The 26034-nt window shown below is 40.3% G+C and overlaps 2 protein-coding genes across 12 annotated transcripts; one reads left to right on the plus strand and one right to left on the minus strand.

The window, feature by feature from the left end:
- Positions 1–190: 190 nt before the first annotated feature.
- LOC135492049 (C2 domain-containing protein 5-like) lies at positions 191–25965 on the minus strand. 11 transcript variants are annotated; one of them, XM_064778158.1, is made up of 32 exons: positions 25846–25965; positions 25043–25139; positions 24552–24679; positions 24137–24267; positions 23415–23510; positions 22859–23014; positions 22682–22742; positions 22258–22380; positions 21957–22093; positions 21238–21297; positions 19188–19232; positions 17851–17919; positions 15824–15939; positions 14741–14797; positions 12390–12461; positions 10425–10648; positions 9916–10095; positions 9374–9472; positions 8912–9059; positions 8617–8670; positions 8234–8308; positions 8062–8124; positions 7403–7501; positions 4000–4119; positions 3671–3790; positions 3407–3487; positions 2873–2962; positions 2359–2443; positions 1943–2085; positions 1560–1685; positions 1084–1230; positions 191–853 (listed from the first exon to the last, which is right to left on the minus strand). In XM_064778158.1, exons 2-32 carry the CDS (start codon positions 25130–25132, stop codon positions 659–661), a joined length of 3390 nt encoding a protein of 1129 aa, XP_064634228.1. In that variant the 5' UTR covers positions 25133–25139; positions 25846–25965; the 3' UTR covers positions 191–658. The 11 variants fall into 11 exon arrangements, with proteins under 11 accessions (XP_064634228.1, XP_064634227.1, XP_064634229.1 ...); XM_064778157.1 differs by having other exon boundaries at positions 8029–8124; XM_064778159.1 differs by lacking the exon at positions 21238–21297 and having other exon boundaries at positions 8029–8124.
- On the plus strand, positions 4878–7394 carry LOC135492050 (ankyrin-3-like). The gene is made up of 5 exons (XM_064778169.1): positions 4878–4994; positions 5271–5369; positions 5650–5748; positions 6136–6237; positions 6708–7394. The coding sequence occupies exons 1-5, from the start codon at positions 4890–4892 to the stop codon at positions 7317–7319; spliced, it is 1017 nt and encodes a 338-aa protein (XP_064634239.1). The 5' UTR covers positions 4878–4889; the 3' UTR covers positions 7320–7394.
- Positions 25966–26034: the final 69 nt, after the last annotated feature.

Genomic DNA, 26034 nt, shown 5'->3' on the forward strand with positions numbered 1-26034 from the left:
ATTTAACATCGGAGAGCATGGTGAAGTGACTTTTCGACACAAACTGCATTTACCATGGTGAAAATGAGATCTCGTTCTTGTCAAGGTGGATGGGAAGAACAAAGTGGCTTTGGAGTGATTCCACTCCCATACCATCACAGTTCGAGAACCTTCTCCGCCAGCGTGCACACAAATTTAAACAACCAGTATGTTCACTTTCAATCATTTTCTTACAAACATGGCAATCATATTTACACATCGATTAACTGCATACAGACAAAAATTTATAACATCTTAGCCTATTGTTTGTTCAAAACATTCCATATTTTCTTGCAGAAGGGAAGTTTTGTGTCTGGGTGTGGTGAATCATGGAGTATGATTATGGTCATGACCAAAAGTATTAACAGTGGTAATGCACACAGAGACTGTAAGTGTACTGGCGCTATAATTGTACCACTTTACCTTAGATCAAATTGCACACAACTTTGTATAGAACTATTTACACTTGTTCAAACGGTAACAACAACACAACAAGAGATCACAAACAATGATGTAGCACCAATATGATTGAGAAGATCTCACTAGAGAGAAGGTCTACTGTATGCCTAGAGGTCTACTGTATGCCTAGAGAAGGTCTACTGTATGCCTAAAACGAATCTGCGCCTTTTTTCAACTTTTGCTATAAGCGTCCAACCAACTGCTGCTTGACAAGGTCCGCTCCTGATGGAACGTTATGGCGGACAAGTTTCGGCGAGCCTTTCTTGGCAGATATGACTGGAGAGATGCGAGAATGATACTGAGGCTGAACATGCTGGAGGTCCATTTCATAGAGAAGGCTGACGGCGTCACCACACACATTCACTAGACACTGAGCCTGAAATTGGACAGAAGAATCGGTGAATATTTTAAAATAGAAGTCATGAAAATATATTTGAAAATCTGGATGTAAATAGGTACAAAGGTCACCCTAGGGCTCTCACTTAAGAGCTTCGAAATAATAGAGGTATAAACAGGTAAGGTGTTTTCAAAATGAGGGAATCGGATCAGATTCTCTGCGTCAATGATTGGGGTAAATTGGACAAGACGCCGATTCTTAATTTTTACCTGATTCTTGTGAGGGTTATCCATCAGAATGCATTCGTTCATGGTATAGGAGACGAGGGCATTCCCACCAAGCGAGCGGACATGTGCACGTACAATCGCCATGACCTCAGCGATGAAACGATGTATGAATCCACTCAAACCTCCACTCTAGAACAAAGAAATCGCAAAATGTGATCAAAATTATCGATCAGAGATCGGAGTGTTTTTCTCTGTTACCCCTTGATTACCCACAAACAAAAACGACCTGAAAAACATATCTGAAATCCATGAGGGTCTGATGGACACTCATTCCTAAAAAGTTGAGTTGATATCTTGCAAGAATGATGTCTGTGTAATGATGTCAGCCTGACATTCACATATTTTTTCGGACCAAGGCAATGAAACAAAACTTATGAAATTGGAACATATTTTCGGATGGCTCTATATCCCAAATAGACAAAGGGTGCTTCTTATTTTCTCATGAAACACGCACTCACCTCTCGTATAGATGTACTCTCCCGGATGAAGAAGAAGTTGAGGTTGCCATAGTAATGAAGGATCTTTGCACCAGGCACATAGGCCAGAGGAGTCAACTCTATGCTATCTATTGGCTTCGGGAATTGCTGGAATAAGGAGTCAAATTTAGTGATACTGCACCATAATTGAGAATCTGTGAATCCGACAGGCAGATGCTAGTCATGTGAGTGAGCAACATTTCTTGGCCCCACTTAATACATTGTTACATTTTTTGCTGCCTTATAGGAGAAACTTTTTTGAGCAGGCAACATTTCATTGAGATATTGGTAATTGGTAATTGGAAATTGGAAATGTTGGTCATCGGGTAATTGGTTTAGAGATAATAATGATTGCTAGGACTTACATGATATTTGAGTTTCTTTTCCTTTTTAATGGACTTGTTACTAGTAGCAGGGCTGGTTTTACTAGAAGGTTTACTGTGCGGGGTGTTATCTAAGCCCTCCATATGAAACATCATATCATCCTGGTCGCTGGTGTTGGGACTCACTACAATAGGAGAAGTTAAGTTTCATTAAAACGATTGAACCTTGAGGGAATGTTTGCGACAAAATAAAATCAATCAGGGCAAAATTATACCATCATCATCATTATCGACGTTATAACACTATTTGATTTTTGCCGGAGGTATGAAGTACACTGCAGGCTGTTGTCCACCTGTGTGGAATATTTTATTTGCCCTGGCATAGAACCTCGGGTACAAGGGACCCAATATTTTTTGGGATGATGCATTACTGAACACTTATTTCATCATACCATTACCTGTTTTGTCCTGGGCCTTCATTGCGAGGTTGTTCGTGACAATTTGTGGTTCACCGATACCCACACACACACCAGTAACAGACACCTTAAGAAAACGTAACATGATTTTCAAAGGTCAACTTGGGTGTGAGATTTTCTCTCATTTCTCCCCATGAGCCATAACGAACATCAGAAATCTTGGTGCCAAGTCCCACAGACAATTTTCAACTTCTTGTGTTCTATGATTATGATAACACTGCCAATATATCAGAGAAAGACAGCTTGTAGGACGACAGCAGGCAGGAGACAAGTGAGCCAGATTGAGGACAATGAAGTTGTCAATAGGTGTCACAGTACATCAGTACAATTCACGCAGGAATGATGAATATTTTATAACCAAGTCAAACCAGACCCAGTTCCCACTTCTGCATATTAGTCCCGGAAACCACAAATTTGAGACCATCGCCCCCTGTCTATAGTCCTCCTTTAAAGGCTCATCCCTGCAGAAATTGGCTGACAGCCGAAAAAAACCTACCTGTGTTACATTTTCATCCGGCAGTTCAATGTTGAAATCAAGATCACAAAGGGCACACGGCGTCATTTTGCGGAGTTTGAAGTAGATACTCTGAAGAGAAAAAGCTAATAGAATTCAACTTTGTGTTTAAGTATGAGCACACTGATATGAAAATATCAATTAAAAGATAGGGGTAAATTGTCCTGGCTCATGCTTTGCTTGCAAAAAACCACCCTGTCACTCATGATGCTTTGCACAAGTCATTATGAGTAACCCTCTGGATCCACTGACTTATTCGTAATGTAACCCACCCACCTAATCCCCAAGAGCAATAGCCAAATGAACTGTGTGCTACTGGGAGAGATTAGTGGCTTAGTGGTCAGAGCACTGGGCTCATAATCAAAAATGGAACATGCTCCACTATATTCTAACATCGTCACATGTTAATCCACACCAAGAAATGTGTCATTGATGTAATATCTACGAAATTGAAAATGTGTACACGACATCATCAGTGTCCATGAAGGTTTCATTGTATTCTGTTGAAAAACTGACCTGAAGAATGTCATCCATTGCCTCGGACAATTCTTTACTTGTTCCTTGAGTCATAGCTCCACGCCACACGTGAGTAAACATCTGAAAAAAATTAAAGGGAATTCATTCATTGAAGTAAATACAAATATGAGAAGAATATCTTGGTACCCATCTTGGTAAATCGTAAAAATGTCAGTCTTTTAAAAAATTATTTTGAGAATCGCAAATATATTGGGCACGAGAACTTGGCAGTTGACATCACACTGCTCTGTCACCTGATCATACCTGTAATCCACAAGCTAGGTTAGGCATCCCTGGCACTGCCTCCGTGTTACATACTTGGAAACCGGCAGGTTTGATCGAGTCGACCAGCAATGATAATACCTCCTCGTCCTCGTCATCAATCTGTGGAGAAAAGCAAAAATTTGCCTGAGGATATCGACATTCCTTTCGGGACAAAGTAGTTGGCAGTCTGAGCCTTTCTAACATCATGACCAGATTATCTCCCAAAAAAGGTGATCTGTACACTACAGTGACTTCTCTTTGAGTGCAAGTAGGAATTACACCATTAGTTTTCACAAGTTAATGTTTAAGGACATCATATATTTCTTTACCTCCAATAGATATGTGTCCTTATTGCCAGCTGAGAGGTCAAGGTCGCTCAATTCCTCCTCGCTTTCATCCGTGCTGACCTGCATGACCTGCGGGCTCGGACACACCTCAACTGGCGGCTCCTGAAATAACAGAATGCCGTAGATAATACATGCCAAATTCAGTAACACAATCTCAATCTCAATTTCAGGAAATTCTTTCATCCAAAATACATGTAGCTGTGAAAATCGGATATGTAAGAACACTAATGGGAAGCAAATTAAGATTTGTATGAGTTGATCTATACACTTTGGCTTATAAGAATAATGTAGACAGTAACATCAGCTTAGATAGAAAACTCTTCTTGGCAGGAGGCTAATGTTTGCTACTGCTTTAGACCTGTTAGAAAGATATTTATTTTCTATGAATATTGAAACCGCTAAGAAATGACCAATACTTCAAACCTAATTTCTTCCGTTAATGCACTGCCACACCTCATGGAAAATCGCCTGAGGCAAAAAATGCACTTGAGTTATAAAGACAAAAATATGAAAATTTGTCAGGAGTGTGTTTCTGTTGTTGTTGAAATATAGTTCATTCTCATACTCAAATTTGAGATGGGATTAGGATTATAGCACTTTTCATTTCAATCTTATAAATATCCGGCCTGAGTGCAATTGTCAGCCTAATAATACGCTATGACAAATTTCTGCCAGTGGTGCCAATATAGTAGAAAAAGTTACCGCTTCAGCTCAGGAGTAGCTAAAACAAGGATAGGACTGAAGGAAACATTTACAACTTGACAACTAAATAAAGCAGGACGTGGGGAGAGAAAATAAACAATTGAAAACAAATCAGGAATAATTCAGAACTAACTCACAATATACAGTTTTGGATTTGGTATTTTCACAAGATGAGTGACATCAATCTGACCCTGAGGTCACTGAGTGAGAAGGGCGATGCTGACGGTGTGAAAAGGTCACTAGAAGTAGGAGCAGACGTCAACTCAACCACAAAGGTAAAGGCAGACGTTCATTTGGAACTGATATCAATATATCATTATTTATTTACTGTGTCCACACTATTGAGCCAGTTTTAGCATAGAAGTTTCACATAGGCCTCTCACACATTAGACTAAAGATAGGCCTTTTGTAATAAGCCTCTCTTTGCACCAAAAGAGGGCCCTAAAACTAGTAAAAGAAGAAATAAATCTATCTTTTGTTGCATGGTATGGGCAAGCTCTGCAATCTAATGCTATGATGAGATACAAAACGAATACTGATCAATTTTTCAGCATGGGATGACAGCCCTCCATTTTGCCTCGATTCAAGGCCACAGAGAAATAGCAGCCATATTACTTCGGTCAAAAGCCAATCCAAACTTGCAAAATCAGGTAAGAAACAGGCTGTCCTTTGCCCAATGTGAATATTTACTTCTAAGTTTGTGTGATCAGGTAAAGTGTTGGTTCTGGCTGTTGAAAATAATAATAAGGGTGGCCATAGTGTACAACTGTACTGCCTCAAATCACTAACATTCATTCCAAGCACCAATGTCCAAGCCCCGAACCCACGACCTTCCGATCACAAGTCGGATCCTCTTCCACTGTACCACTGGCCGTCTCAGGTAATTTTCTATATTAGGAAGTCGGCTTCAAAGCTGTGATACTATTTCAGAACGGTCAGACGCCCCTTGAGCTGGCTGCAGTCAAAGGTCATGACGGTGTGGTCAAATGTCTACTGGAGGCTGGATGTGACGTAAACAGACAAACCAAGGTGAGAACAAAGATCGATCAAATCTTTCTTTGAAAATTTGGCGAGACTCACCAGATTTCAAAGTCTTTGTATCAGTATCTCTCAGCAGCTGCCGAGAAGTCTAAGATCGTCCGTTGGTTGCACTGTTATAGCTGAATTTTTATAATCTGCTTCAGTCAAGACCAGTGCCTTGCACCTCACTGTGTCAATAGCAGAGGGCTGGCTATTCCTTAAGCATCAAAAGCCATCCCACCAAGACTATAGCCGAATTAACCAAACTAACTACCAGCATTGGAACTCTTGACCTCAGCAAGCTGCTGTGATCCAGATTTGTAAGTACTTCTAATCTTCCCTGACTAAACAGCCAAGGAAATTTTCACTGACAGTCAAGTTCTCTTTTCTTTCCAGTTTAGTGGAATGACAGCCCTTCACCTGGCATCCAAGAATTCACATAAAGATGTCGTCAAACTTCTCCTGTCTCACAAAGCTGATCAGAGCACTTTAGATCAGGTAAGGTTTTGAAAATACTATTATCAAATGTTGAGTTTTCTTCATATGGAAAAGGCAAACAGCATGAAATATTTAGGGTGAATCACTGGCATTCCAACATTTGTTGAATGCTGATCTGCTAAAACAACACACACCAATGGGACAGCATGTGATTGACTAATACATCTTAATCTCACATCAAGACAAGACTTTCACATCATTAATTGAGCTGAGGCACCAAACACATGATGTGTTTCTGCAACATCTGTAGGTCAGGCTACTAGGTGTACAACAGAGCCCGGCTAGCGACACATTCAGACATGAATAACAACATTGGAAGAAAATTTATCTCGAACTTGTTTGAATCTGAACATGTATCTAAAAACGGTCCTGACCTATCATTGGGAAGGTTCCAAAGTATCAGCGATTGATTTGGACCAGCTTTTCTTTGATGAGTTAGTGACACCAATCATATGTTATCTCTTTCATAGGTCAGGAAACCACCCGTTTATTACGCCGGCGATGAACCCACAGCACGTCTCTTTGAACATCCGTACGACTCTCGAATACTGCGAGAAACCCTGAATGACAAACCAGGCGGAACCGGAGAGGCAGCGTCTGCTACTAATGCAATCAAGTCAGGCAGCGCAGCAAGTGACGGATCTGATAACATGACCTCATCCCAAATTACCACAATGGACGCAAATGATACGAGGCAAGAAAATCTCGTCACAGGAGGGCGGCAGAGGCATGAAAACGGCAATCACGGAGCTAACAAACCACTAGGTGATACTGTCAATGATAGGGGGCGCAACAAGGACAAAACTGTTAGGAATAACAAACAACTTGGCGTTTCTGACCGTGATGCTTCGCCGAACAAACTTCAAAGTGAGCGACCAAGGCATGGACTACAGCCGCCCCGTGACCAGTCACCAAACAAAATGCCATCGAGTCCAAACACGACCAGAGGAAAGAGAGAAAACGGACAGATCAAACACGATTCAAGAGTTCCTCTAAAGAATCATAAAGTGGAGTATTCAGAGGATCATAAGAAACGGATGAAGATGAACGTGTTTGATAGGTTGATGGGTGGAAAGAAGTGATAGAGTTACTTGTATGGGAATGTTCAGATCTAATCTACTTACTCCGAGTACAAAAGTTCCACGAGACAACTACGCGGACTTACCACATTCTGTATTTCATAGATTTCTCTGTTTTTAGCAATCATGTCGACTATCATACGTTTGCGGTCTTGGAGGTGTTTATCCTTGTGAGGGCTGTCAGCCTGAAACAAATTATGAAGGGCTTATATGGTGTAATAGAAATGGTAGATAGGCTAGCTAGTGCGGGTTTCCAGGTACCAGGACTTATTCATGTTCTGAAAACATGGTCTGAATATCAAGCCATCTACTACAGCATCACCAGTAATCGGAAGTACAACAGGCACCGACTACAATACAAACGACACTACAAGCAAACTAGACTACGGCCGGCCACAGGTACCCAGAGCGTTGCAATGTGTCTCTGAAGGACCTTACATGGTGTTACAGGAAACATGGTCTGAGTATCAAGCCACAAGCAAGCCTACTACATCATCACCAGCAATCAGAAGCACGATACACTTTGGTTAGGAATTTCTAAGTAAAACCATGTCCCAGAAAGGGAAACTCATCCACAGAGCGAATGTTTGGAACTTTTTTTCTACCCGGGATTACGATACAAAAATCAAGCTACAAGCAAACCAACAGCACAGCAACACACTGAGGCACAATACACTTATGATGCATTGAGCTGTTGAGTTAAATAACAAACCTCCTTTGGCACGTTGGCTGATAGAGTTCTCACCTTGCCTGTGATGTTGGGCACTGGGGGTGGAGGCAGGGGAGCCAGGAACACACCTGTAGCAGTCTGAAATAAAAAATTATTTCATTTGACCATCTATCATGAACTGATTCCACTCATGCATCACTTGGTAAGATCTACCGAAGGCCCGGATTTAATTTAACGGAATACTCACAGCTAATGCAACCAGAAGATTGTCTCCAACAGTAACCTGGATTTTGAGACCATAGATAGCGTTCATGCCCTTAACCTGTGAATTGAAAAGAAATAGATATTAACTCCTTTGCCACTGCAGTATGACAATCTAAAGTAACCCTGGGCCTAACACGGGAAAAACCTTGTGTAGTGGGTCCCAACTTGGCTTAGGAAATATTTGTTAAATAGCTGGCGATACCTACATGTAATGTTAGGAGCAAAGCCCTCATTGAATAGAAAACAGAGTTGCCATCTCGTTTTTTCAACCAGAGCTCACTGATCAATCCAAACTGATCGTCAACATTTTCTGTATTTTTCATATTCTACAAAATATTCACTGTAATAAAACTGAGTCGGACTTACCCGCAATTTTTGTAATAACTGACTGTGTAGCTCATACTCCATAAATGGCAAACTCTGAAAAAAAAAGTGAGAAAGCATACTTTTGATGAATGCCTGTAGAAGGTGCAGTGAGTCAGGTAACTTTTCAAGGCCCGCATGAATATTGTGATGACTCGGTAAACAGCTGATGACGTCATGTCGTCTGTTGTTATTGTTGTCACATGACGTCATGGTGGACGATCATTCCAAGAGTCAAACCCATGCCAAATAATTATGAGCCCGGCGCTATCACTACACCAATGGTCTCTTTACTCACATCACTGATTTCTTTGGCATTTATTTCTCCTTTACAATCCTTCTTCTGGCGACAAATTCTCGCTTGGATGAGGCATCCTTTCCCAACAGATGGCAGCTCCAAGTGCGGCTCAATGGTAGTAAAGAGGACATCAGGGACAAAGAATTTCCTGGAATGAAAACAGTTCTGAGGTCAAATCTGAAATTGACGCCTCTTCATAAGGCCATGTTTCAAACAAGTCTAACCATCAAGCTCAAGAGTTGCATCTCCGATTCATACGTGAAGAGTAACACAATCAAGTCATTGGCATTAGGCTGCATATCCACAAACTGTTGTTCCCATGCACAGCTTTCCCCTGCTGACACGCCACACACATGGACACTGTCACACCACTTGGGAGCCAACCGTCCCAACCTCGACTGCAAAGGGGACTGCCACAACCCCCCTACCACGTTCTCATGTCGTCGAACCGGCAATACTCACCTGCAGTACAGACACTTGCGCAATCTTACGGCGAATGGAGTAGACGTCTCGTTATATGGAACATGGCACGGAGTGCAGCATGGCGTCATCTTCTCTTCTCTGAAATCCATTAAGAAAAATGTCGTTATTAGCTTCATCAAACGATTGAGTAAAACTCAGAAATCTTCGTCGTCTGCTGTGTACATTCTTGAGAGTATCTGTTGTGCGCTACTACGTGTGGGTCATACTCCGCACAGTGATAGTAGTGTGATGAGGAAGTCTTACTCTTACAGCCAGGGAGAGTGTATGCTGTGCGCTACTACAAGTGGGTCATACTCCGCGCAGTGATAGTAGTGTGATGAGGAAGCCCTACTCTTACCGCTAGTGGTAGCGGTTAGCAAAGCCTGTTTCAATATGTGAAAAGAATTGTTTGTAAAATGAATTGATTGGTCATGAAGCGATTGGATAAGTCAAAATGTTTCGAAGCGAACTGTCACTTGAAAGATAAACTTTTATTTTCTATGAATTATTGAACAGATGAACCTCATCAAGTATCAACTCACATGTCCTGCAACCGGTTAGCTTGAGCAAGATGAATATCAACATGCAGCTTCTTTTCCTTATCGAAGGCGTAGCGGTCTAGTGATGTGGTCATGGTCACACTCTTCGGGGGGAGGTCACCGTCCCAGCGCAGGTTGACGACCGCTGCGGTCCCAATGGCCGAGAGGACTATGATTTCATCGCTGAGAGGGAAAGGAATTCATAAAGAAACAAGGGCAAGACGAAGTGCTACTTACCTCAGCAAACGAGCAAAGATTTTAAGAATGTGTGATTTTGAGGGCAACACTCCCTCCCCACCCATCATGCCACAGTAAAAGGAGCCTATCTAGTGACTCGTTCATCATTAGCAGTCAGCAATGTGAAAAGCACGATAGCCAACTGACAGCCATATTTACATGTTCATCATCAGTAAATTTAAGTTATTCAAAGGCATCAAACTATGGATGATTTTCAGGATTTCAGGGCAGAACGACGTCAGGAAAGACGTTTTCTGTACAATGATCAAACATACCATATACTCGTTGATTCTGAGTAACCGATGACAGCATGGCATCCGAGGGCCCGAGTGTGCGAACGAATCTCTGTGCGGAGCTCTGTCCACCAAGCGTCACGCGTCTCGGGTTCATCGGGGTTGTGAATCCTGTCAAGGAGCTTGACCGACCGAGCGGAAACAACACCACCGAGATGAACAAGGAATCCAGGCGGGAAACACTTTATGGTAAAGAATGGATACTCCTGAAAGACGAATCAAGCATATGCATGAAAATGGGGATTGATATTACACATTTAGGGCATTTTATTCATTCAACCCGGGTTCTTGAGCAGACGACATTTCTTATCAACAATTTCATTTAACCAGGCACAGGAAATATGATCCCGAGCAATGCATTGTGGCACGGCTGCTGCAATCGCATTGTCTAAACTGAGTAAATACCGTGAAGGAAAACAAATAACTTGACGGAGTGAAAAAATGAACCAACAAGAATTTGAGGGGTGGGTTGGGTGGAGGTAAACGGTATATTTACAACATGCAAAGCAGTCCACATCTAATGAATATCATTGCAGGGTTCAAAAGTCCAGGCGGCAATGGAAGCAAATGCCTCCATGACCTCTCTCTTTGCCATAGTGCCCTTGAAATTTCTTCCTTCCCAGAGGCAAGTTTTTCTTCATCAATTTCCGTTTCAATCGTTCCCTTTTTAGGGAAAAAACTTGTGCACTTTTGAAATGAATTTCCCCGGCCTGTCGCTGACTGATATTTCTTTTCAATTTCTACTCAACACAAAGTGCATCATTATTTGGTGAGGTTCTTTAACATTATATTTGGTGGGGTTTTTCATCGTGACAACTGAATTCAGAGGTTGCCAATAAAGGGGTAAAACATAGACACAAACAAAAACAAAGATGTGGCTTTGTGAAATCTGATTCACCTCATCCTGCAGATGGGGTACAATAACAATTAATATCAAAAACATTGAAGTGCCCAAGAAAAGAGCAATTTTCATCGCTGTGACCTACTTCTATCATGATCGCACGCGACAAAAAATCTCTTGTCGGTAGTGGTAATTTACCTGCAGACGAGTGATTTTTGATTGCTCATTGCAGCCACAATTGTTCAGTTGCGATAAAAATTGCTTCTCTGCGATGCACTTGAGGTATTGGACTTGGGCCCTTTTAGTTGTAAACCATAATTACATTTAGCATGCCTGGTTATTTTACATCTGTATCTTTACATGTTGTCATAGCAACAATTTCCATGCTTCAAAAACAGATGGAGACATAGCCAAACAAGAGGCCCAGATGCCTTGCACTCAGCTGTTGTACTTAAAGAAGCCACTAAGTTGAGATTAAGAAGGGGTTTTGTGAGTATAGATTCCGGTTTTCACCAATAAGGCCTACATCTGGGGGAGGGTCACGCAGCCAATCTGGTCATGCACATCAGTGTCTCACTTTTGACCGGAAAGGGGTGCTTATTCATGTCTATGCAAAATTAACTTCATCAAATTCTGAAATAACCTGAAAGGGCCCCAGCATTACATGAATACAACCGCAGATGTGCTCTACTGCAGGAACTCTGCACCTCTACAGTAATGACGGCAGTCAGACATGTACTCTTCCTTTAACCTTTTCTTTGAGGAAAGCACTGGGTATAAGATCCCCTCTCAAGGTCAAGGGGTGAAAGGGCGGGCGGAACCCCAAATGAAAGCGACTGGTTCTCCAGAAGAATAGGTTACCATGACCTTCACATATTTGAACAACCACGGTAGAGAAAGGATACCGAAAATTTCACATCATGTTTTAGTGTCAAATTTCTTCAAATGAAACTGAATGACACAAAATCATGCAAAGTATCTCAACAAACAATCTCAAACATTAGATCGCGTCTATCTACATTGTTTAGTACTACAGTTTCAAATAACGACACTCTGTAAGTTCTGTGCATTTTGATTGGTTGTCAAATATGTGCAAGGTATCATACCATTCTCGACCGATTGAATGAGAGTCGTTCGCCCAGCCTATGCAGTTTAAAAGAAGGTCTCCTCGCCACAAACTGAAACAAAAAATCTTCTGGACTGAGAAAATAACCAAATGAAAAGAACAGAGGGGTAAAGGACAATGGGTGATATGAATAAAGACTAGCAAATGCTTTTACTTCAATTTTGTACAGAAAGGCCTGGTGTAAATGTACATGGAGTTTTAGATAAAAGCATTTGCTAGTCTTTATTCATATCACCCAATGTTGAGCAGAGAATTGACTACCGAAGCACTGAATAATAATTTGGTCGCTCAAAATGTGTAAAGTTACTTGAAGTCGCATATCATTCCTCTCTTACAAAGATATTTTGTTTGGGACCCAGACCCCCCTTTCCGAATTAGATTTAGATATTCAGGTCAAGGGAAATTGTAGAGGAAAATATGACTGACCACAGCAAATCGTGTGAATTGCAAAAATAAAATCGTGGTTTACCATCTGGCGATCAATTAAAGAACTGGGTGACGGATGAGATTGCAAGACTATACATATACCATCAGGTTATTATCATATAGTTTCCCCAGACAATTTACTTGAAACTCCAGCACCAGGGAAAAAAAGATGTATATTACAAAGCTGAGTGGAGGCGAAATTTGCGCACGAAATAGAAAGTAAGAAATGTAAAGCAGAGCGCATGAAAGACTAAGACCAAAGCACGTTGATTTAACAAAAGGTGATGATGGACATAAGCAAGAGTTAATAAAGACTATAGGAAAAGACTAGTCTTTATTAATTCTTGATATGATGCAACTAAAATCATGTGATACAGTATAACAAAAATAGCTAATTTTTCTTAATATATTCGGATTTGAGTTTGACTGTTGTGAGAGATACAACCTCCACAAAGAACATGAATGACTGACACTTTTTGTGTTTGTTTGTCCTTTCTCTTAAATCTATTTTATTTCAGCAGGGGCACAGCCGTAAGCGATCTAATTGTTGATCTTGGCTGTGTCCCTGGCCGTTATTTCCACTGTTAAAAATTTCATACATGTACTTTAATTATTATGTTGGCCAAATAAATTACAAATTACAAAAATTACAAATTACATGATGTACCATTTTCAAATTCCAGAGTGCACTGTCATCATTTTTAAGCTACAAGCAAGGACTTTCAACTTGTAGAATTAACACCTGTAGAAAAACTAGTCAAATGTGAAAAAAACCTATTGTTCCCGTACTTACAACATAGTTTGAACTGGGTGAGTACAAAAACGACTCCAGTGAGAATGGACTAAACCACACCATGCTATTCTATTGATGACTATAGACATGACTAAGTCAGAAATCTTTCAAAAAAACACCATGCAGTGAGTCAGTTCTGGTAAGAACAAGTGCCCAGATGTCTTCAAGGGGCCTCGCTTCCATCAAGACCACCATCAGTCTTATTCATTCTTTATTCTTGCTACCAGCAAGGATAGTCTTCTTTATTCATGCTACCATCAGGAATCGTCTTCTTTATTCTTGCTACCACAAATAATAGTCTTCTTTATTCTTGCTACCAGCAAGGATAGTCTTCTTTATTCTTGCTACCAGCAAGGATAGTCTTCTTTATTCTTGCTACCAGCAAGGATAGTCTTCTTTATTCTTGCTACCAGCAAGGATAGTCTTCTTTATTCTTGCTACCAGCAAGGATAGTCTTCTTTATTCTTGCTACCAGCAAGGATAGTCTTCTTTATTCTTGCTACCAGCAAGGATAGTCTTCTTTTTCATGCTACCATCAGGAATCGTCTTCTTTATTCTTGCTACCACAAATAATAGTCTTGTTTATTCTTGCTACCATCAAGAATAGTCTTCTTTCTTCTTGCAATCACCAAGTATGATCTTCTTAGTCTTGCTCATTTCATGCAATGGAGGTGGGACGTGAGGTACCAATCCCGATGCCGCGTTATAAAACAGGCCCCATCCCAAATCCTATCAGGCATATATGGCAAACCCAGACACAATGCTTTTCCCAAATCCTCTCCAAATATGAGTGCCTATCCCAAAAATCACGGCTGTTTTGGTTTGTCCCAAAGTCCCAAACAAGACCATTCCTTCCCTTCAAATAACTGCATAAAGGACAGGTTAATTTGTGTATCATAAACATGAAAACTGTTGACGTTTCAGTGCGTAACATACCGCTACCTGTAGATTGTTTCATCAACTTTCAAAGTTCTAACGATTTGTTAGTGCCAGGTGTTAGTGTGGTCCGAACCAAGCACAACATGTACATGACCAACTGTGCAATCCGACCCAGGAACCTCCTGGTGATAGAGCAAGATGGTGTTGGGTCTGAGAAAGAGGGTATAACTTACTGCAGGTGCTGTAGAAGTTGAAGGGTTAAATCGGTACTCTGCCTTCACCTGGGGCTCCTGTGTGATTTAGAGGGAAGGCCAGAGAATGAAATGACAGAGCTAGAAAATGCTACAGAAATAACAGCTGAAAATTCTCATGAAAGGTGTACAGTGTTTTTTGAGAATTCCCCAACAGGAAATGCGATTGGGAAGATTCAAGAATAACACAAAATGTAGACATTTTTGAGAGTGTAAAATGACGTTATGTCACCATAAGATTTAAAATGAATGTTAACAAATGTCCTGCACAGACTGAACTAAAAGCAGTACTAATTTGCTCAGGATCAACCGCCCTAACAATCATTATTTCACTTTACTACATATTCTATCTCCTCTGATGTAACTGTCATGCATGAGTGGCTGATATTTATATTTTTGAAAAACAATGCATCAACCCCAAATGGTTCCAATCAGGTCTTTTTCAAATAAACTTAAGAGTGAAAAGTTGGGCAAAATGGAACATAAGTGGTTCAGATATAGGATTACGTGTCGTGGGCTTCAAATCTCAAGATCATAAGGATATATTCATCAAGAGGGTCTTTCCATTCCCTTCTCAAGAACAGAACCAACCAATATTGAAACTGAACTCAAAATGAGAAATGCTAAGAAACTTCACAGGGTCCAAAGCTGATGAAATAGTTTCTTCAGGGTGGCGCCAGCTGCTTTTCTTTTCAGGAAGACTCAATCCAAGCCAAATAGCCAAACATGCAGAATTCTTAGGCAGATGTAACTTTTCTAATCTGCATTGCTTTAGGTTGACCCCCAGAGAATAGGAACATGTAAACCACATGGAATTCTTTTTCCACAGACATATTTCCATTGCCCACCTTGGGTGAAATTTTACCATTGGTCATGGCAAAAAGACATTTTTCTCAGTCAATCCCATCCAGGATCTAAAATAGACAAGGAACAAACATAGGTACTTGTCCCTGGGTCCCAAACTGTCCACAATCCTTTGAGAAGTGATATGAATCGCCACCCAAAAAGTGCGCTGGCCATCGACCCTGAAGAAATGGCACCTGCCGTCTGCTTCCAAACACTTACCAGCATTTCTATGCTCTGTTGTTGCAAGACTGGTCGATGGAACGGGGCCTTGCCTGCACTTCCAACCAATACACTCCCCCCACCTCCACTTCCACTGCTACCAGCTAGACTGTTGCCTGAAATACACAAACGTTAAATGAAGAAGTCTTCATTGACGTGTTGAGCTATGAGCAGTGCTGACAATGAAATACTGTATTCTAAAACACTTTGGTCATACTATGTACCACTGTTTACAGTGTATAATGCACTGTGTCTGGTTTTGGCAGCAGCGGTTCCGTTCGACAGCCATAACTACTTGGGTTGTTGCAAGATATGGATGCAAAAAAACACCGGAAGACAAATTCACAATACGAGGTTTAGTTTGAGGTGTATTAGAATATAAATTGATACCTCACTTCGCTAATAAAATATGCCACTGCAGGCTCTTGCACCAGAATATTTCACAAAGAACAGAGAGAATTATGCTAATACGGAAGGATTATTGCAACAGATTATGTACAACTAACTGTACAAGGCTTGATATTTTTCCTAAATTGAAGCGTTCTATTGAAATATTTATATTCATCTTTCTCAATACTTTTTTGACAAACTGAAAAGTGCTCTTGCCAATCATCGCTATTTGTGGCTAACTATCTTCAGTCTGACTGACCATGCAGATTGCCTAATGCAAGATAGTGTGCCAACATGCCATGCAAGGATGCAGAAGATGCAAATTCTTCTTCACAATATTGTCATAACACTGGGCCTTACGCGCAGCCAACTGAGTTGTAGACTCAGTTGTAGACTCAGTTGTAGACTCTGTTGTAGACTCAGTTGTAGACTCAGTTGCCAGTCGTTGAAATTTCCCTTCTATAGCGTCATCTCTGCATGCTATAGCCCGCAGCACACTAGCCGCCAACTTTGGCGACAAGAAGCGTTCGGCTGACGCCTCTCGACGCCAAAGTTGGCGGCCAGTGAAACATGTTAGATATTTGGCGTTTAGTTGCGGCAAGTGGCGGCAAGTCGCGGTCGCCGACGCCGTTCGTAGCAGACTAGGGATTTTTCAGGTGTTCAGGACTCTTGCGGCAAAAAAGGCCTGTGAACGCCGAAGTTGGCGGCTAGTGTGCTACGGGCTCAAGAAAGAGCTCCTAACAATTGTCAAAAAAACTCTTGGAATCACACCCTTTTTGGCACAAGCGGATTTGAAAACACAAATGAGGAGAGGAGGCCACAGGCAGACCATAAAACATGCGTACCTGGAAATACTATTTTTACAACGGTCTTTACACTAAATGTCTTCATCCTACTTATAGCAGGCCACCAACTCTAGACTACTAGTTGCAGCAAGGCTAGGGGTTATTCTACAGTTTATCTACAAGGAAGGGTGTGATGTCATGTTGAACACTAAAACTAGGGTGAACAAGGAAGGGTGTGATGTCATGTTGAAAACTAAAACTAGGGTGAACAATTCAAGCCTCTTTTTTGCAATTTTTGCGTAGATATTTGAAAAAAAAATTTGCACAATTTTTATTTGGGAGACTATATAAGATGGTTTTTCCAAACAAACAATACTTTTTTCTATTTTTATTTTCGCAATTCTAAGTTATCAGTGAAATCTGCTAAAAAATAGATCTAAAATCTGGAAAATGCATATGCACTCATGGAATAACATCCAAGTTCAGAACCATGAAATGAGAAAAAAATCCTGTTAAAATAAACAAAATATGATTACTTGAGGTTGTTACTAATGCTGAGGCAGTTGAAAGCTACACATCTAAAAATTAAACCCTATTTAGTCCTTGATCTGTACATTTTGAATATACTGGTGAATAAAGTACTCGCTAGGTGAAGCTTTGATTCCAACAGCGGATGTGAGGGAAGGGGGGGTCAGTATTCATCGGATGGGGATTTGACGCTGAATAGCATTTAGCATGTGTCTCCAAATATGGGAAATTGTGATGTGAGTGGGAGCTTTGATTATAAGTTTTGAGTTATAAGCAGCGTGGAGAAATCTGAAATTGGGACCAGCCACAGCCAACCTAATATACCTGGAGACCAACTCAAAAAACTCAGTAATTTGGGGTGTGCGGGAACGGACAGATAGTTTTTATCTTGATCTGAAAGCAGAAAGAACTGAATTATGAATTGGGTAAATAGAAATTTGGAATCTACAGGAGTCTAGATAGTAGGCCCAGGCTCGAGAGGAGAATATTATAGGAGATGTTGCACTGTAGCTATAATTGTACCACCCTACCTTACATATAACAGGAAAACACAGAACAGAATGGTTCGTGAGTTAGTTTGGACGGTTGTGTAGTTGAAAAGTGTTTCGGAAATTTGTGCGCATTTTCACAAAATGTTTCCCCGAGTTCCATGCCTTCAGTGTAAAACAAAACATGCATGCCAACACTGCAACTGTCACATGTAAGCTGTTTTTACGGAAAGGACGAAGCTTTTTTCAGAGACGTTTCTGAAAAATATATCTGTTGGTGATAAGAGACATCGCTTTTTTTAGTAAAATGGCATCAAAAGCAGTGAACCAATTGCAGACTTCAACACAGTAAATGCCTTACTCAATTTCACCCAAAACAATATTTCGGGTTCAAACTCAAAATTTAGTCTGTATGGAAAGGGATTGAAATGAAATTACAAAGTGAGGGTTGGGTTGTAATGGCTGCTAGAAGCCCTTGGTGTGGCAATGCTGAGGTGTATTCTGGACTTGGAAAGCTGAAGTAAGACCGTTCGAACAAAATAAGCTATGTATTTGGAAAGCTGAAGTAAGATCGTTCAAACAAAATAAGCTATGTATTTGGAAAGCTGGAGGAAAAGCTTCGAACAAAATATGCTATGTATGCAGATCCACTGATGCAGCTACGGGATGGGAAGGTATGGTAATGCATTGTCCAGTTGGATGTGAACTGCAAGAAAACATTGAACATGCAGGATGAGAATCACCGAGTGAATCAGTTTCTCCCCGCCACGCGGAGATTACTACAACCCATCAAATTCCACACTTTTTTTTTTCTTTTTTTTTTCACGATATTTTCTTTATTATTGTGGCAGATTATGAAATTTCCATGTGCAATGTGTATAAGAACTTCTGCATACTGTCAATGAGAAAATCTTTGAGGGATTTAATTTTCAACTGCAGTTTTTACGAATAAACTTAATTAGCAAATAGAAATAGTAGAACATATTTTCTGATAAGAAAAACAAACGAAATTTGCCAAATATCAAAACTGAATTTTTTCAAAAACTTTCGAAAACTGCCAAAATTTGTCGCTTTGCAGTAGTATGGGGACACTGATTCACTGCAATGAGAATGCAGAACTGAAAAAGAATCTTATCTAACAGCACTGGGACGACGCTCATTCATTGTTAGTACCTGTTGCCGATGGGACAGGCGGGGACAGAAGCTCGGGAACTGATTCTGAAAGTAAACGTAAGAGTTGTATTAGTAAACACAAGTGCTCAATGCAGAGTAATCGGGCATAAGTATGTGTATGAACCTCACAGAACCTTGATAACGTCAAACAGGAAAACAGTCGACTGGCAATCTAAATTATCTGCCGTTCAAAATCAATTCAACGGAAATTGATATTTCTTGTATGTTTGTTTAGTTTGGCTTTCGACAGAGAAATGCAGTGTACTGGTTTTCGCCTATTTGTTGTATGTTGGTGCAGATGCAATGAAAACTAGTCAAATTGCATACAGTTGGGCTTTCAATAAAGAAATGCAGTGTACTGATTTGTCTCCCTATGTTGGTGCAGATGCAATGAAAACTAGTCAAATTGCATACAGTTGGGCTTTCAATAAAGAAATGCAGTGTACTGATTTGTCTCTCTATGTTTGTGAAGATGCAATGAAAACTAGTCAAATTGCATACAGTTGGGCTTTCAATAAAGAAATGCAGTGTACTGATTTGTCTCTCTATGTTTGTGAAGATGCAATGAAAGCTAGTCAAATTGCATACAGTTGGGCTTTCAATAAAGAAATGCAGTGTACTGATTTGTCTCCCTATGTTTGTGAAGATGCAATGAAAACTAGTCAAATTGCATACAGTTGGGCTTTCAATAAAGAAATGCAGTGTACTGATTTGTCTCCCTATGTTTGTGAAGATGCAATGAAATAGCAGAAGATTAGGCAAAATTGCAAACAAAATGGACGTTTTGACATAAAAATGCAGTGTAGGGAGAGATGCATTTGTGTTGTGTAAACCCGATACATAGACTTGCAATATACTTGATGCTAACAATATTCTTGACTTCATTAAGCACAACCAAACCATCATGCATCTAACACCAATTGAAAAGACATTCAAGTTAATTCAATGCCGCAAGATATCATTTTAGAGAATGTATCAGTCACAATCCCGAAGAGATTTTCGAATCTGCTCAAATATTGAACACATACAAAGATTTGGTCAAAATCAACACAAAAAGGGACCGATGTCCAGTTGGGAAGGTACACCAACAAACGAGGTGCAGAGTTTAGGATTAGATTAGGCTTTTGAAGGAAATTCTGGGGTAAGGGAGCACACACAAACCAAGTGGCATTAAAGTCTTGAATTGTTCACACACAACCGGTCTTCTCAGTTTGAACTGTATTTCCAATGATTTACTAGCAACTTTGAAAAAACTTGTCAAAGAGGGGGAATATGGCCTATAAAGTGCAAAATGTGGTGTGGGGGGAGATGAAGCATGAGACGGATCTAAGGGGATTCTGAATTCAGACCTTATGCCGTAATGGGTAACAACAGTCAAGGTACATCTAACAAGGTTAAATGCACACTAAGTTGCATTACGTTACAATACTCTATTTTTAAGTGTCATACCCACGCTTTATAGCAGAAATTTGTCGTGAAAATTACTCTCACATTGAGCCACTGAGGAGATCTTTCACCATAAGAAGCCCTAAGATGTTCCTTTCAAAAGACACACAATAAACCGTTATAATTTTTGTATTCATTTTCACGAACTTTATAACCAGGACTGAGGGATCAAAACATGAAAATAAAACCACGGCTTTATCATTAGCAAATCTACAGATTCGCAGAAATCAAGATACCGGAAATTGTCACAGGATGATGAACACTTTAACGGCCTACAAACGAGCAATTAAAATCACTGCTACTGCGAGACTGAGACTTCATCTTGGCATGCGATTTTAATCGCAGGTAGCAGAATTTAGATTGCTCATTTGAGGGGCGCTTTAGGGGCACAAAAATTTCCCAGTTTATAGAATCTTGGAGGTGCGTTTTGTCGACATGTCATCAAGACAACATTTGAATTTATGTAATTTCTAAGTGACAATCATTATAAATCTAATAAAGTATTTTAGACAATGTACTGATCATCAAATTTCAAAGTTGCTGTTAAATGATTGGAAATACGGTGAGAGTTGTATAACCATACCAGATAAAGACAAGTAATTACCTTCAGTTGGCTGGTCGTACACAGACATAGAACGATGTTGCCGGTATATATGATGTGAATCTGTGTACAGACAAATCTAAGAACTTAGAATGGGCAGATAGGTCTTCATCAAAGTTTTTTTACTAGCCGTTTCAACACGAGACAATATTAACATTGGCAGGCCATACACCCTTGAGACATTTACTAAGTCACAATTATGGAAGTTGTACGTGTCATCCTCATTTATGAGATGCCAAATAAGATGTCTTCCAACAAGTTTTGAAACGGCTTGTGAATTCTTTGATGAAGTCAAACTTAAAAGGTGCACAAGAGAGAAATGATGAAAGATGCACATTCTGTACAGAATACTTCTACATGACCATAATAAAAAAACACAGAAAATATATTTATCGTTTTGACTTATGAAGACACAGGAATGGGAAATTTAGATAGACCTTTAAAACAAACAGGAATTAAAACGTAAGACAGAAATACATTCATCACCAAGCAAGAGGTAAGATTACAAAAACTATTTCATTCTTGTGAGGGTGGCTGATGTACGCTTAATCGAAAATGATCTGTGTATGTAACACTACTCAGTCACTAATCACACATTTTTAGATTAATAGGCTTAGTCACTACTTTTCATCAACATGACAAAGCACACACAGAAATGCTTTCCACACAAATCTGTTCACCCCTCAGAAAGAAAATCTTTCAGTTCCGACCCCGATACTGACCTTTTGGCGGGGTGCTTATGTCCGAGTCTGATGATCGGCGATACAGGATTGGAAAACCTGGCGACGTAGCGTTCTTACATGTCGGAGTGACTGGTGGTGGAGAACTCGGTACGCCATCTTCAGGAAGGGGATACGTGCTGAAAAAAAAAGAGATTTGAGGGTTTTCAAAAATCTATAATTAACTACGCCACGTCTGTTCCTTGCTGATTGAGGTAAAAAATTTAGAGCTGCCATATTCTGCAACTGCTGGGTTCTGAATTGAGCAATGTTGGGGGAACCATGCTTATACTACCATACTCACTCTCTTATGGGGGAAGTACTCTGTGGAGATAAAGGATTTGGATGCCTTGACAGAACCACTGATGTTCCAATCGCTCGCACAACTATTCCTGATTCACCTTCCAAGTCGAAACACTGTCGATATCTGCCGGGAAAAAGATCTTAATTTCTCAAATGCAGTTGATGGGAGTGTTTTACTAAAAGACAAGGGTGAAATCATTTCGAAAGAAAAATCTGTTATCACACAGGCAATGCCAACATATTCGAAGTTCGTCTCGGATCAGACAAAGAGGCAGAGCTGGCTGTCTATGTTGTATTCTGGATAATGTTCCGAGTTCAGTCATGTCAGGCCTGATTGAGTCAGGTCTAACGTGGACACCTTCATGCATTCTAGTTTCACACACTCAGTTCTAGTCAAGTCCAGCCAACAGAAGCCCAGGACCTACCCAATCACAGCATTTCCACCCATCTCTAAGACCTTCAGCCCTATTTTCCTCTGCAGTTCACCTGGAAAAACATAGAAGAGAATTAAAGATAATAAATTAGATAGAGAGTTTCGAGGAATGGAATTTGTGATGTCATAAAGGTTAAACAGGTCCCCAAGCACAATTCCACCCACTTACCAGAGAGTTGAGAGAATAGCCTCTGCCTGGCTTCATTGGAAGCCCTCGGTGTCCTTATTTTGTCGATCCACTGGTATTCTGGGTCATCATTCACAACGAGTTCCTCAACGAATCCCAGAATGGAGCAGATGCGATAACCACTTGGCACAGCTGCAGCTAAAGATGAAGTAAAAAATGAATCCCTTCCGTGCCAGATCAATTTTCAATTTGCGCGGACTGGCTGGATTTTATGCATTCCCTCACCTCATGTCATTTCCATGGCAAAGAAAAATATTTCTCGTCAAGATCTGCAGTTTGTTGTTAATTCAATGATATCTCAACTTTACTGGGTATAAAGGAACAAACATTTGACCAAATACCTGCATAGTGGTACTGGTAGCCACTGCAATAAAGAGGTAAAGTTCCGATACATTGGGTACAGTGTAACCTGCCGTAGACCCATTTTCAATAAACTGCCACGCTTGAAAGTGTAGTGAAAAACGCCACTGATGCAAAAAGAACCAATAAGGAGAACAACTGGAATACCCATGGAGTTGAATTCTTCGAAGAGACTTACTGTTGAAGAACTGTACTCCACAAGATGACTGTCGGAACTTGTTGAAGTCTGTGAAGAGGTCGACCTTCACTGTCACATGTAGCTCTCCCCGAATGCCTGGTAAGAAAATATTAAAATTGAGTTGAGGGATGATTTTAACGCGATGATACATCTAACTATACCAAAATGATGGCAAGTATCTCTGTCATTATTCTTACAAGTGTCAGACGGACAATGTTCTCCCAGTGTTAATCTGATTAAAGTGTTGTTGATGCTGATTCTTTAGAGTTGTTTTTTACGCCTACAGGCATAACTCTACACAAGTCCTCGCTAATTTAGAAAAAAATATGCAACTCCAAATACCACAAGTACAACCTGAGATTCCAAGAATTTTTTTGCTTTAAAGGGTAACTCGTGTCAAATTTCACCAAATAATGTTTTAGCTGTTTTTGACAAATGACTACATCACTTTCTTATAAATCGGTAAGGTTTTCGAATCGAAATGCACATTTTCTAGAAATTAATGGTTTAATCTCGCCCGGACGGCTCGCTTCGATGCAGTTTTCGTTGATGACGTCACAACATGAACATTTTCGCGGTCGCGGTGGTTTACATTCAGCGATTTTATAATAAATCTAATCAAAAATGGAAAATTTGAGCTTTACATTTGTGATCAACAATTAAAAACGGACGTATTTCCGCAAAGTTGTAAATCACATCATAGTATCACTTTAAATACATACCATGCATGGTATCAAACAAAGGGAACCACCCACTGATACTGGAAGCAGTATCCCTGGCTAAAAGAGGATTCAAGTCGATATAGATTTTCCCGATGGCGTCGTGGGCGCTGTAAGTGTCATGGTCCAGAACCCTGCAAAGAGCGATAGCTTTTGTGTTACAGAATCAAGCAGTTTTTCTTCTAGGTGAAAATAGAAGGGTGCAGCATCCTGCCTCTATTAAAGCGCTCCCTGCCTTTTTTTCACTAATGCATTTTTTATCAGTTTGGCATGCCCTTTTCCTTTGAACTATAGGAACAACTTGATTTACTCTTAAGGCCTTTCATTCAGATCTTTTTTTACAACTCTTACATAAGAGGCGATGCTGATGACAAATCTCTAAAAATTGGTACGTCACGTCAGTAGGACCCAAGGATACCTTATCTGAAGTGGTTCATCCTGCAGATCCTCATCATCAACTTCAAACTTGAACCAATCAGAATTCCATTGCGGATTCAGCGAGCGTCTGTAGACATCTGTCTTATACACTGTGTTGTCAAACTTAACCTGCACAAAAAAAGAGAGTTATTTCTGCACCAATTAGGCCCCTATTTTAACTGACAATATGTTTTTAGACTTTTGCCCATGAAATTTGACAAATAAAAAATTGTATTCCCAATTGCTTTACGTGTTTATATCATATTTTAAAATCCTGATGGCAAAAGTCCCAATTCACAAGTTATGACTCCAGTAATTTGTCAACTGTTTGGGGTTAAGACAAATAGCACTTCTAAGTTGTTTGCAGAAATTATTTGCTGACCGACATCATGTGCATAATGTAACTGGAGTAAGTATGCCTGAATGATTACCAAATAAGGCTCCAACACCAAAATTGCAGATGATTGCTATATCCTGTCATTATCCACTTACCTCAGCAAAGGCATCAGTCAGATCACTTGCCCTGTCCATAACAGGGAGATCCCTGCCTGCTATGATGCGCACTTTTAGTTTTCCCGGCATTCTGAATCTAGAAAAAATTGGACAATTTATCAAACTTGCCAAAGAGGTGTATAGTCACCGTGGCCATAGCCATGATGGAAGAAACAGCAAACAAATATGAACTATCCAGTATGTTACACCAGGCAAATTCAGAGCCACCCCACACAGGTGACAGCCCTGCACGACACATCACAAGTCTTGGCCAGCGACATGCACATTGACACACAGATTGTTTGTTTTGCAAATGCAAGATGTTAACCAGTGACGCAGAGTGAGTGTAACGACAATGATTATCCTACTGCCATATTGCGTGCCGAGTTCGGTAGATTTTGCAATTCGCTTGATGCTCAAGTTGAGGGGCTTGATCACATTCAATTCAACACTAGTTCCTATCGAAGTTAACCTTGTAACGTCGCCCAAGAATATTATTTGTGTCATTAGATTGACATTGCCCCAGGTGCAGCGGAGTTTGAAGCATATGCGACGATGTCGCAATACTCGGCCGGTACCCTTGCAGGGTGAAATGCATGCATAACCATGTGACACTGGACTACACTGGAGGACTGAGCAGAAGCATGTAGGCCTAGGCCTAGGCCTATTGACTTATTGTCATTGATGTAAGTGATGGGAAGGAATAAGGATGCCAACTTCCAAGATAATTACGCCTGAATAGGGAAATAACAAAAAGTGACAGGCTTCAACCTGCATTTATTTACACTGTTAGGTAAACATACATTAGTTGCTTTCCCTAAATCTGATGGAAAACTCCTGCCTTTGGTGACAAGACGACTTTTTTTCCTCAAAATTAATTATTTTGCAAAAAGGCAACCATTTTGAAATCGGATGTTAGTCAACAGATCATTTCTATAATAATCTATTTATCTCTACCTTGATATTTTTGGAATAAATATAATCAAGTTAGA

This window comes from Lineus longissimus, chromosome 8 (genome assembly GCF_910592395.1).
Source record: "Lineus longissimus chromosome 8, tnLinLong1.2, whole genome shotgun sequence".
In the NCBI taxonomy this organism is placed as follows: Eukaryota; Metazoa; Nemertea; class Pilidiophora; order Heteronemertea; family Lineidae; genus Lineus; species Lineus longissimus.